The sequence below is a fragment of the Natator depressus genome, chromosome 22, assembly GCF_965152275.1.
Source record: "Natator depressus isolate rNatDep1 chromosome 22, rNatDep2.hap1, whole genome shotgun sequence".
Classification (NCBI taxonomy): domain Eukaryota; kingdom Metazoa; phylum Chordata; order Testudines; family Cheloniidae; genus Natator; species Natator depressus.
This window is the reverse complement of record NC_134255.1, coordinates 12,166,501-12,180,534: the sequence shown is the minus strand read 5'-3', so window position 1 is coordinate 12,180,534 and position 14,034 is coordinate 12,166,501. Positions and strand designations below refer to the sequence as shown.

Here is a 14,034-nt window from a genome sequence, read left to right as displayed (position 1 = left end):
ACAGTGGTTGATTTGGGCCTTCTCTGTGCTGTAGTGAAAAGTAAGTTGACCATTGGCTTTTTGGGGTGCTTTCCCTCACTCGCACACTCCTGGATGATTTATCATTTAAAATAGCCATTAACAACTTTCAAAAATCCTGTAGTCAGAGTTCCTGGCCTTAGAAGAAAGTGCAACCTCCTCCAGTCACATAGCGAGATAAAGATTGACTGTACGTGCTTTGCAGAGAACGATGGTGCTTGTATGTAAGCAGAGCAGAAGAACTGGTGTTGCCTGAAGGACTGAATACTGTCCAAGACATCTGTACAGGGAGACCCATCTTACAAGAATAGCTGCCATGTGTTTTCTTACTGGAAGCTGGATGGATTTAATGCCCTGAAAACTGGAGCAAAACGAGACGAGAAGGTCCCTTAGTAGATCTATCTATCCCCCTCCCCCCACCCATCTATCTTTCGTCTGTCCCCATACACACCCATCTGTCTGTCTCACTGATACACATTCCCGTCGTATCCAAGTACCTATAGTATGGACAATACAAAGTGCAGACCCAATGCCTGCATCTACTCAGTGAACTGATTTAATTTCTAACCAGTCTCTGTAATGTTCTCTTTCTTTCTCATTCATTCCCGGTACAAACTATAACACGGCCAGGCAAATTTCTTAGGTGACCTAAAAAAATAAACAAATGGAAATGACTGGAAATCTCAACATGTCATGTCCCTTTTATACTCTGCTCCTTGTACCTCAAGCTAAGTGCTGGCCCCGAATGACTGACGGCTTTACAGCTGCCCTTGCAAGGTCTGACTTGTCTTCCACTAGCCCGTGTCGTATAGAAGCCCAGCTACCAAGCCGACATTTGAGCACGACATGTTGTTTAATTGTAAACGCCAGACGGGAGGGGAAGTGAATGTGGGGGGTGGGAAAACCTGGTAATGCAAAGATGATTCTGCTTGTCAGCTGCCCAAACGCTCCAGAAACACATCCTTAATAGCCCCGATGATGCAGCCACTTTGCTTGTTTTAAAATCACGACACGCTTTCGCTGCGGGTGAAATGTGTCAGATTGGAGCGCTTCTCATTAGAGGCGACCAGATCACTGTGAACTTTATTTATCTATCTATCTATCTATTTATTTCTCACCAGCTTGCCTGGTGCAGCATTGGCTTGCATTCTGGGGCTCTCAAACTGAGCTTGGGACACTCCTGAATAACTGAGCAGGAGGAGGGGGGCGTGCAATATCTGGCTTATTTCTCTCACCTGCTTTTCATCCATGGGTGTGCCTCTCCTTTCACTGCAATGGAAGTTTTATCCCTTAATGGAGGGGAAGGCGGGGGCTCGCTGCCTTTTAGAGCCATGGCCTGAAGCTGGAGCTGTGTGAAATGAAACCCCAAATCCCAGGGGCCCAGTTGGGGTTTCCTTATAAACTCTCAGCGTAGGCCAGGTTGGTCAAAATGTTTCCTCAGGTTCCCAAGCCTTTGGAATAACCTGGGTGACAGTGGTATAGGTCCGGGTTGTGGCTGTGGGGGCTAGGTGGGGTGGGGTACAGCTGAGGAACACAGGAGTGCCGGCATTATGCCTTCCATAGATTGAAATTTCATGGAGAGGAGCTCAGAAGCGGTGCAGCTACCTCCTGCATGGGTCTCCTTGTACGCCCAGGGCAACCACAATTTGATCCTTGTGTGTTTATCCCAGAATCATGTCTAGTTCTCAGCCCCTCAGGGGGTCTCAGCCTGAAACATCTGGCGAATGGGGCATCAGGAGGAAACTTTCCCGGGGAGCAGGTTATTCCATAACTGCCTGCCACAGGATTTTTGCACCTTCCCTTTAAACAGTTGGTGCAGACCCCTGGAGACAGAATAGTGGGCTAGATGGATCATGGGTTCGATCCAGTATTACAGTTCTTGTGACTGGTGATAGAGATACCATCACCTGGCTCAAATGGCAGCTTCTTGGGATGACTTTGTGATCTTTTGGTCCCAGCTGGAAGTTTCACTTTTTGCCTAGCCCACTGGTTTTCAACCTTTTTTGCGGACCCCTAAACATTCTTGAATGGAGGTGCAAACCCCTTTAGAAATCCGAGACATAGTCTGTGGACCCCCCCCCCCAAGGATCTGCAGACCACAGGTTGAAAACCACTGGCCCTCGCCGACATCCTCCTTTAATTTCCCATATGCCCTCTGCGTGTCGGCTCTCTTGCTTTCTTTCTCCGCTGTTCGAGCAGCACTGCGCTTCAGGTTACAGCCAATTTGCTTGATTTCATCTGTCAGTTCTTTCGCCAAAAAAAGCTGCAGCAAAGTGATGCATTTCAAAGCTTGAACGAGGCCCCCAATTGCTGTAGCTAGTGTTTTGTGTGTGTGTGTGTGTGAGAGAGAGAGATTTACACCCACATAACTCTGTTTTGGTGGATGTGATGCTGTTGTAAAACCAGTGTGAGGGAGATAAGCATCGGGCCCTTTCTTATTCACACACCGAAAAATGATGCTCTCTCCCCAGCTAAGATTTAATAGCTAAGCCCTGCATGAGCTCTGTTATTAACAAGACTCAGAAAACCCTACTGCAGAAATTTTACTAACACACTGTGAAGTATTTAGATTAATGCTGCTAAACGCCAATCTATTTTTACCTTCTAGAAACAAACAAACACAAAGTGCACGATGATATCTCCCCCGCGTAGAATGGATTTGAATAGGCAGATGGTTTTACACTGCGCCTTGATGGACAGCAAATTTGGGCCCAGGAGATAAGATCAAGAATCAAGTGCCGTCTGTTGAAAAATATTTCTCCCATCACTCCCACCCGGGCCCACTTGCTTCCGGAAATATCCAGATTGTGAGAGCTGATTTGCTGGTGTTAGCACAGCATAGAGACTTTGTTAAATGAACGAACAAAGTCCATTGTGTGCGTGGGTTTGTGTGTGTGAGAGAATGTCATAAATCTCAGCAAATCATAATTGTTCTGGTCATTAATACAAATCTTGGACTTGCCCCTGCCCATGGATCCAAGTAGACAACACGCTACTGTATGCTTTGTACTAGGGTAGCATCTTGGGCTCTCAATCAAGGAGGAGGGTCCTACGGTGCTAGGCACTGCACAGACAGGTAACAAAGCTCGGCTTCTGAGAGCTCACAATGTACGTGTGAGAGGGGATGAAACAGACAGAGAGGGTGAGGGTGGGTGAGGTGACGGTAAAACAAACAGAGCTTAGCGGAAATGCACGTAGCTCACCCTATGCCTACGCAAGGCCTGATGACAGTACAAGACTTTAGCAGGTCTGTGCCTGGGTGCAGGTTTCAGTTTGCCTGGATCCAGCTGCAAGATTGGGGCCTTATTTATTGATATAATTATCTAGGTGGTTCATGCGCTATTGAAAACCAGCTTTGCAAACTGGCCAGTAAAATTTGCCAGGATAGTCGGACCGATTTCCGTTGCTGACCTTTCATCTTGTTTCCTAGCTGCCATTTTGGATGATCCGATGGAGTGCAGCAGAGGGGAGAGGCTGTCTATTACTCTAGCGAAGAATCGTATTAACCGTGCACCAGAGCGAGCGGGGAAAGCCAAAGTGGAGGTGGACATTTTTGAGCTGCTGAGAGACAGCGAATATGAGACAGCTGAAACCAGTACGTACATCGCAATGTCACCATTCCTTTCTTTGCCTGTGTGTCTCTAAGTGCCTCTCTTACAAGGAGAGGCTGAGAGAACTGGGGTTATTTAGTCTGCAGAAGAGAAGAGTGAGGGGGGTTTTGATAGCAGCCTTCAACTACCTGAAGGGGGGTTCCAAAGAGGATGGAACTCGGCTGTTCTCAGTGGTGGCAGATGACAGAACAAGGAATAATGGTCTCAAGTTGCAGTGGGGGAGGTTTAGGTTGGATATTAGGAAACGCTATTTCACTAGGAGGGTGGTGAAGCACTGGAATGGGTTACCTAGGGAGGTGGTGGAATCTCCATCCTTAGAGGTTTTTAAGGCCCGGCTTGACAAAGCCCTGGCTGGGATGATTTAGTTGCGGATCGGTCCTGCTTTGAGCAGGGGGTTGGATTAGATGACCTCCTGAGGTCTCTTCCAACCCTGATATTCTATGGTTCTCTACAACAGCATTGCAGGTGTCTAGTGGGCGGGTTCTGCAGAAGTTTCCTACTGAGTGTGATACCCACATTGGCGAATAGTCTCATTATAATCTAGTGGGGGCTGCTCACTGTAGTAAACGCTACTCTGTCACGAGCACTGGGAAGATCAAAACCCCATGTTCGGACACTGAATGGCTCTCTAGCTTTGACAGTGTCTTAAAGGCACAGGTTTGTCACAGCTCCCCGAGTGAAGTAGGGCATAGGAGCAGGGTAGTCTTCCTTTTTAAAGGTTTCAGAGTAACAGCTGTGTTAGTCTGTATTCGCAAAAAGAAAAGGAGGACTTGTGGCACCTTAGAGACTAACCAATTTATTTGAGCATAAGCTTTTTCGTGCATCCGATGAAGTGAGCTGTAGCTCACGAAAGCTTATGCTCAAATAAATTGGTTAGTCTCTAAGGTGCCACAAGTCCTCCTTTTCTTTTTCCTTTTTAAAAGTTGGTCTGCCCTCTAGTGGTGCTCACAAGCTATTTAAAGGGGTATTACCCTTTCCTCAGACACCTCATCATCATACTGCTAAAGTGTCATGGCCTGCCACGTTGCTCCGTATATGAGGGGATGTCTACACCTACCGCACCACAGCGGTGCCACTGCAGCGTGTCTGGTAAAGGCGCTCTATGCCGGTGGGCGAGAGCTCTCCCGTCCGCATAATAAAACCACCTCCTCGAAGAGAAGAAGCTGTGCTGGGACATAGTGCTGTGCACAAGAGCGCTTATGTCGGTGTGACTTACGTCGCTCAGAGGGGCAGTTTATTCACACCCCTGAGCTACATGCGTGAGGCCAGCATAGGCTGTGGTGTAGATGTAGCCTGAAATTCACGAGTACAAAATTTCCACTGCAGAACTCTCTAACAGGGCAGGTCTACACTAGAAAATTAGATCGACCCAGCTACATCACTCAGGAGGGTGAAAAATCCACACCCCTGAAGGACATAGTTCAGCCCACCGAACTCCTCATTGTAGGCAGTTCTAGGTGGATGGACCTAGCGACAGCTTCTCAGGGAGGTGGATTAACAGGGGATTGGTCCTGCTTTGAGCAGGGGGTTGGACTAGGTGACCTCCTGAGGTCCCTTCCAACCCTGATATTCTATGATTCTAAAGCGATGGGTTGCTGTAATGAGCGTCTACACTGAAGCTGTGCCACTGTAGCGTTTTAAGTGTGGACATAATCTACTTAAGGCATGTCTAGGCTTGGAAAAGAAATAAGGTTTTACAACATGTTAGCTAAAATTTCTCAATTGACACATTCTTAAACTCAGCTTAGTGCTTGGTGTCACGCAGAGACAAACATGGTAGCTGGTCCAGTATCTTAAGACACCAATGTATTTGTTTACACTAGGTGCTAAGTAATTTTTTTAAACTGTGGTATGTTGTGTGTTAAAACTCTTGAGCTGTTTTCCTAGAGGAAATTTACACCCTATATTGCTGTCAGCTTCCCTAATATAGATTAATCGCTAGTCTAGATGTGCCCTGAAGGTTTGTGGCTTTAGATACCAGCTTTTCACAACCCCATCCAAGACTTAAAAGCTGGCTTTATTTTTATTTTTTTTAACACTGAAGAGTGTTAAGTCAGATGTCACCTAAGTCCTTTGGTTATTTGTGGTCCTCCCATCTCCTCCCAGCCCTGCCAAAATCCCCCAAACCTATAGTGACTGCCCCTTCCAGAAACATCCTCTGGAATTCAATAGTGTTTGATTACCTTCCAGTAGAATTTTTTTTTAAGTTTAACCGATAGAATCATTGAAATGCATGGCTGGAAGAGACATCAAGAAGTCATCTAGTGCAGACCACAACAGTGAGGCAGAATTAAATATACCTAAACCACCTGTCATAAATATAAAGGGAAGGGTAAACACCTTTAAAATCCCTCCTGGCCAGAGGAAAAACCCTTTCACCTGTAAAGGGTTAAGAAGCTAGGATAACCTCGCTGGCACCTGACCACAATGACCAATGAGGAGACAAGATACTTTCAAAGCTGGAGGGGGGGAGAAACAAAGGGTCTGGGTCTGTCTGTGTGATGCTTTGGCCGGGGACAGAACAGGAATGGAGTCTTAGAATTTAGTAAGTAATCTAGCTAGATATGCGTTAGATTCTGTTTTCTTTAAATGGCTGAGAAAATAAGCTGTGCTGAATGGAATGGATATTCCTGTTTTTTGTGTCTTTTTGTAACTTAAGGTTTTGCCTAGAGGGATTCTCTATGTTTTGAATCTAATTACCCTGTAAGGTATTTACCATCCTGATTTTACAGAGGTGATTCTTTTTACTTTTTCTTCTATTAAAATTCTTCTTTTAAGAAACTGAATGTTTTTTCATTGTTCTTAAGATCCAAGGGTTTGGGTCTGTGGTCACCTATGCAAATTGGTGAGGATTTTTATCAAACCTTCCCCAGAAAAAAAGGGGGTAAGATTTGGGAGGATTCTGGGGGGAAAGATGTTTCCAAACGAACTCTTTCTCAGTAACCGGTGTTAGACGTTTGGTGGTGGCAGCGAAAGTCCAAGGGCAAAAGGTAAAATAGTTTGTACCTTGGGAAAGTTTTAACCTAAGCTGGTAAAAGTAAGCTTAGGAGGTTTTCATGCAGGTCCCCACATCTGTATCCTAGTGTTCAGAGTGGGGAAGGAACCGTGACACCATCCCTGACAGGTATTTGTCTAATCTGTTCTTAAAAACCTCCAATGACAGGGGTTCCACAACCTCCCTAGGTAACGCATTCCAGTGCTTACTTATCCTTAGAGATAGACAGATTTTCCTAATATCTAACCTAAATCTCCTTTGCTGCAAAATAAGCCAATTACTTTATGTCCAACTCTCAGTGGACATGGAGAACAATTGATCATCGTCCTTGTTATAAAACAACCTTCCCTCCCACGCCCTCCCCCCAGTCTTCTCTTTTCGAGCATAGTATAGCAAGGCTGTAATTCTCCTCTACCAGTTGGTTTTAAAAGCCCATAGAAAGTATGTGAAATTACATAGAGACACAAGATGGGTGAGGTAATATCTTTTATTAGACCAACTTCTGTTGGTGAGAAAAAGAAGTTTTCAAGCTATGCAGAGCTGCTTGTCAGCTCAAAAGTTTGTTTCTTTCACCAGCAGAAGTTGATCCAATAAAAGATATTATCTCACCCACCTTGTCTCTCTAGTATCCTGGGACCCACATGGCTACAGCAACACTGCAAACATTAAATTATGTAGGTTTTTAGAGCAATTTCTATGAAATCCTATTCAATGACTATAGAACTCTATTGGTTTCATCTCTGTTCAGTTCTGTAGGGCTTTCCCATAAGGGTGAGACTGTAGGATGTTAAAAGTGGGCATTGGCTGGACATCTTCAGTAACTACTTTTCATAACCTTTGGCCTTGATTCCTGCATGGTATGGAGACCCCTCCGTGGCCAGATGGTTTAATGGAAGTTCTGGTGCTCATCACTGTACATGTGACGACAAGAGTCTGCTCCTTGATTCCCCAAACAGGCATCTATGTTGTTCATGGAGTCGTTTCTCTGCATTGGGTAAATACCGTACAGGTCAGGAAATACTTGCATTTCTATTGGTACATCTGAGCCCATCACCCATGAGATAGGTAGGCTAAAAACTTCAGGGCGTATTTACATTACAGCCACTACAGTGGCACAGCTAGGGGGCTGCAGCAGCAATTGCTCTAGTGTCATAGACACTTCCTAGGTCAACAGAAGGGCTTTTTCCATCTATGCAGATAATCCACCCCCTCAAGGTGGATGGAAGAATTCTTCTGTTGACCTAGTCACATCCACACTGCAGGGTTACGTCAGCCTAAGTACAGTACTTACTGTGTGAATTTTTTCACAGACCTGGGCGACGTAGCTAGGTTAATCTAATTTTTAAGCATAGACCCGGCCTCGCATACGGCATCTGAGAGACCATTTGAAGCAGTAATCCTCTGCCTCTGCCTGTTGATCACTTTAGATCCTGCATATAATCCTTTTTCTGGTCCTCATGTCTGATGAGTGTCATGCTCATTCTGTTTTATTCCCCCCATCCCCAGGCAGAGCTAGTAAGTAGAGCATCATTCGTGGGAGGGCTTCCTAACCTGCTTCATAGTGGGCAGAGAGAAGAGGAGTGCTGAGCAAACAGCCCTGGCTGTGTGGGTGTTACCAGGGTCCATTTCCCATTTGGACTCCCTGGCAAGTGTGTCCCACTCCAGAATACAGCCCATGTCCTTCCAGCACCCCTTAGTAGGAGAGGAAATGAGAATGGTGCATTGTTTCCCTTGATTCTTTGTTCTGCGCACTCATTGTGTCATGTGTTTGAATTGCATGGTAGCATTTTCTATTCCCCTTTTTTTTGTTTAACACAAACCTCCTCCATGTATCACTGTTTGTGTTATTTAACCTCTGCCAGATAACAGGCAGCGTTTGCAAGGTGGCCAAATTTAACATGGTAAAAATCTTGCAGCCGATTCCCCTCTCCCATACACCAGTGTACATTTAACAAGAGCTGGTTGGAAGTTTTCTGACTGGAAAATTTTTCTGTTGGAAATGCCAGTTCGCCAGAAGTGAAATGTTTTGTGGAAACATGTCAAGTTTGACGACATTTCATTTTGGAAGAAAAAAACAGAATGGAGCATCCTGATGAGGTGACAATGTTCCATTTCAACCTTTTCAGAGAAAAACGCTTTGAATTCCTATTTTGCAATGACTTGTCTTTTCATTTTTTAAAATTCTGAAACATATAGTGTAATATAAAAGTGAAATCAGAACAATATGTTTCAGTTTTATTTCATTTAACCCAAAATTATTATTGTTCAGAATTTTGTTTCTCAGGAAATGTCAGTTTTTTCATTTGTTTTTGTTCTGTTTCAGAATTAAAAAAAAAAAAAAATTTAAATTGTGGAATCTCCCACAAAACAGAAAATCCAGTACCTGCACAGCTCTGTGATTAATGTCAATAAAGACAGGTTTCAGAGTAGCAGCCGTGTTAGTCTATATTCGCAAAAAGAAAAGGAGGACTTGTGGCACCTTAGAGACTAACAAATTGATTTGAGAATAAGCTTTCGTGAGCTACAACTCACTTCATCGGATGCATCCGATGACGTGAGCTGTAGCTCAGAAAGCTTATGCTCAAATCAATTTGTTAGTCTCTAAGGTGCCACAAGTCCTCCTTTTCTTAACGACAATAAAGTTATTCATGATTTGCATGAATGTTAGAGGAGAACCAGGCCCTTTAGAGTTAAGGATTTCCTGGCTTTTTGAATATCTGACATCTCAACTTTAACATGATGCTAATGCTGTCATTGCATTTAATATTAATAAAAGTAGCTTAGATGTTTTACCATATCACAGCAAAAATTTTAATATTCTTTAATATTGTTCTCAGATTTCACGCTTTTTGAATTGCTCCTAAACATCACAGTTAAGATATGTAGCTGACTGATTCTAGGAATGTTGCTATTGCATCTGAAAAATGACATTTTGATCACAGATGATTAACGATTTGAAAGAAGAAAGGCTTTTGTGGGTTTCTTTTCATTTTATTTTAAAACTATTTTTCTTTTCTTTTTTTTTTAGGTTGAGTGAGGTATTTTAATGCATATGGCTACAAATATGCCATTCCTAGAACGGATAGAAAAAGAACAGGTCTTAATCAAATTCATGCATGGTTTGCCACTGCTGCTTTATATCTAAAGGGAAGCAAATGTATCAACTTGTTCTTGTAAGGAAAGCATCTGTAAATTGCTATGATTTGAAGTAAGCCTGCAGTAAAAGGGTTATGGATGGAGCAGTTTTGTCATTACAGGTAAAGCCTGCTTTTCTCAGTGTGTTTGACTGTTCACATCTCTTTATGAAGATCCAAAATGGGCTGTTTAATCACATCTTTATCTAAACCACCTTCTCTTGAGGTCCAGGAAAGGACTGTTTTTCTACTTATCAATCTGTCTCCTGTGATCTAATGCATCTTCTAAGAATCTTCCTTCTGCTCATCCAAACACCTAGAGGCAGTTCAGCCGCTAACATGACCAACTGGGGGATTTCTGGCTTTAATGTACACACAAAAATAATATTTCTACGTGCATAGCTGATGCTTCCATAGTAGAAGCCATGCCATGTTGTGCTCTTAACCCGTCAGATTTCACAAGCTAAACAGGGCTGGGCCAGGTCAGTAATAAGAGGTGGGAATATGCAGGATGCTGCAGGAAATAGCGTTGGCAATTTCAGTAAGCGGTGGTCTCAGTCGGAGGTAGCACCCTCGTATTCCACTGGGGTCATTGCATTGCTGGAAGTGTCGTCTTTCAGAAGAGAAACAAGGCTTAGCCATTTGTGGGCAATAAAGATCCCACAATGCTTTTCACAAGAGCTCAGATGTTAGACCCCCCCCCCACCAAATTCCAGCTAGGGTAATTGCATTTGTAACCCCCTTGTGTAGTTTCATTTGGATTCAATATTCTTCTTTACTTTGGGGAGTACTTGTGGCATCTTATAGACTAACAAATTTTATTTGGGCATAAGCTTTCATGGGCTAAAACCCACTTCATCTGTCCCATATTGTTCTGAAGGGCTGCTATGTGTTGCCTACTAGCTGCCACAGTCTTCACCTGAGGTGGATGCACTTACTGGTGCGTGAAATGCTTTCTATAGTGACAGAGTTTATGTATGAATATACAAATTGCTTGGAGATCCTTAGAGATGAAAGCCACCATCTTTATTAACTAGCTATATGTATCTAATCTGAACTCTGTTATGTTTTTTATTTATAGAAATTGTTACTTGCTCAGACATTCATTTAAAATGTATTTTGCAGTTTGTCTGAACATGCACACCCATGCTCGTTTCCTAGCTTTCGTATAAAGGACCTGATTCAGGAAAGCATATAAACACCTGTGTCACAGAGTGGGATAGGTCTGTATCAAATTATATTATGCAGTATGCATTGAATGCATATCTAAACTTGCCTGAGGGCAACCTATTGAAATGCATTCCAGACAGGTGCCTTACCTGGGAAAAGGGATTGACACCTAGTTGAAGGACTATCACAGGGAAGCCATCAAGGTGGGAATCTGGGGCCATCAACTTTGAATGACTCTCCACCACTGGCTCACTCCTGTGGAACAATATTTTTTCTACAGAGGGGCCAGTGTGACTTGGGGAGGGAGCTGGAGCATCCCAGTGAAGCACACAGAGGAGAGACAGAGGTCTGTCTGGCTAAGAACTGGGTGCTGCTCTGTGAGGGAGGGACTCTGCCTAGCCTGAACCTCTTGCAAACCTTGGGCTCACAAGAAGAGGTGAGATCAGCTCAGGTGAGGGGGGTCTCTCAGGACTTCAGCTTTGTTTCCAAGATCTTTAACTCTTGAATGCTTGAAGAGTTAGGTGTGTGTGGTTAAGAAATCCCTCTGCTAAGCCTGTGTTCCATGCTTTCCTGCCATGTTGTCCCCAAAGGGGCTAACCTAGAAGCTTGGGGTGGCCAAAACTTAGTTGGAGCTCTGGGGGATGTGTGTAAGTGCCTGAGAGGGAGGGTCTTGGGAGGTCTCAGACACTGATTTCGTGCCCTATTTTGTGCCCAGAGCTAGAAATAGTGACTAGACTCTACCTGCACCTAGCTGGCTTAAAAACATGTGGGACCCAGTGCCTGGGTCTACTCTCAACAGACTGGGGACCATACAGTGGGGTACGGGCCAGGTTGTAACAACCAGCTTAACTTCAAGCATCTATTTAAGTGCATCGCTAAATCAGGGTTGTGGTGTACAAAGTTTTGAAATCTTGAGTCCTGGTGTCTAGCAGAGACATAACCAGTCCCAGCCCCTGGATCCACCACTTCTGAAATTTTGAGAAGTTCAGCTACAAAACAGCATTGGAATATTGTGGCTCCAGCTGACCTAATCTCTCGGTATCACCAGGCTCTCCAAAAGAACATGCCCCACGGAACATGCTGTCATCCCCGGATACAATGGGGTGAGTTAGAGCGTTAAGGAACAAGTTGAAATTTTTGGCATTTCCTAGAGAAGGAAGGTTTCAGCTGGAGCCTCAACGCTGGTTGTGACTGAATCCACGATTGTCCAGCCTGTACCACTGATTATTTCAGCATGCATGTTCCCAGGTGTTCACATATGACAGCAGCTTCGACACCACAGGGATGGGTGGTGTGACAAAGTGGGATTTTTTTGTAATATTTGTATGAATCCTAAGTGTCTCTCAGCTTTCCCCCCATATTTTGCATTGCTACCCCGTGGGGGAAACAGGATTAAGTTTGCTCTCAGGGAAGACTAAGAGACATAGGGGTGTGAGGGCCACCTAGCTGTCTGAGCAGGCTGAATGGGTCATTTAAAAAAAAAAAAAACCTGGCCAAGGTGACCCATATCAATGGAAAATCTGAGAAGACATCGGAAAGCCCAGTCACCAGGACGTTGCCACTGAGCAACCAGTGACCCAGGGGGAGGACAATTATCCTGACTCTCAGCAAGGAAGCAGAGCAGAGATCCCAGCTCGAGAGCAAAGGACTGAAAGGTGTGAGGTAGGAGTATGACACTTGGCTTCTGGAAGAAGCTGGGAGCTCTCTCATCTGGGAACTGACTCAGGAAGAAAGTCAGAGGGAGAGAGAGCCTGAAAATGGAGTTCGCTGGTGAATTGCTGTGGATTGACCAGAATGGACAGTGCTTAAACTTTTGTCTCTGTGCTAACCTAAGGACATCCAGTGCTGGGTTCCCCTTGATTATTAAACCCTACTGTTTTGAGAACCACTAGTTGAGTGTCCCTGCAAGTATTGGGGGAGGTGCATTAGTCCCTGGAAAGTGTACAGGTCTCTAAGCAGGAGTCCATTTCCGCTGGACAGGCTGAGCAGTGAGGCTGATCCTGAAGGAAGAGTCTGACTCCTTGGGGGTCTGGCACATCGAAGGGTTTTCTCCAAGAGACTGTTCCAAAGCTGGGGTTGGGGAGGGGCATAGTACTGGTAACACAGGTGAAGATTGGCCCAGATCTTGGACTGTCAGCAGACCTATATCAATTCATACCACCTGAGAATCTGGCCTGGAGAGTCCAGTGTCTAAACAATATCCATCAGTTGAAGTTCCCAGAGTCTTCTATGCCAGTGGCTGTACTAGCATCTGTGGTTCTCTGGGTCCATTTTCGTCAGTCCAGTTACACCAGGGATGAATGTGGCATTATGTGGACAATTCTGCATCCTCCAAAGGGCTGGTGTCTGAGCACAGAAGACCGGTGTATGTAATAGGCTTAGGAGTCCAGACGTGAGCTACCTGCTGCAGTTTGTCTCCATGGGTGAAGTACCCTGAGATAGGAAGAGTGTTTGGGTTACAAGAGGCGCTCTCCTTACATGGTCTAATCCTCTGCCTCAGGCATCTCCACTTCGTTGCAGTGTTTTTTCTCTAATTCCAGAGTGTGTTTCACTCTGAGAGTGAAAAGCTGCCTGTTCTTCCTCTGACAATCCTTGCAACTCAGTTGCTATGACTACTTAACCTATTCTCCCAGTCCCTTTGTTCTTGGCTACTTGAGAGACAAAGGGAAAGTGCTCGCCAAACTTTCTCCTGCATGCATGACAAAAATCCCCCCTAGGACTTTTGACTTATTCAAAGGCACACAAATAGGAGAGGGAGCCCGTGCCTTCTTCCTAGATGCTGGCAGGTGCCTGATACTCTGCAGAATAGTTGAAGGCGCTCAGCTGTCACCAGGGACTGATGAATGTTTCTAAAGCAGAATGCACAGTTTGCAAATTGCTAATATTCCTATTCAAAAAGGGCTATTCAAGAGGTATAAGTGTCTGCAAATTTCTAAGCACAGAGAAGCAAGTGCCAGATCCATGTGAAGTTGCTGGAGAAAAACATCCACCAAACATCCACTAGACTGAACGGAGTGAACAAAACCAAGAGGAGATGTTTGCATGGCATTTAAACTTCCTGTAAGAACTTAGAAGCCTTACTATGCATCCTGGGAACTGGACGACG

At 44.6% G+C, this 14,034-nt stretch overlaps 1 protein-coding gene across 2 annotated transcripts in view; it reads left to right on the top strand.

The window, feature by feature from the left end:
• The window catches only part of GRIK4 (glutamate ionotropic receptor kainate type subunit 4), a 297,360-nt gene that overhangs the window by 175,100 nt on the left and 108,226 nt on the right, over positions 1-14,034 (top strand). For both annotated transcript variants that reach the window (XM_074936850.1, XM_074936851.1), the window contains exon 3: positions 3,449-3,613. In XM_074936850.1, coding sequence (XP_074792951.1) covers positions 3,449-3,613 — 165 coding nt within the window. The remainder of the gene's footprint in view (positions 1-3,448; positions 3,614-14,034) is intronic.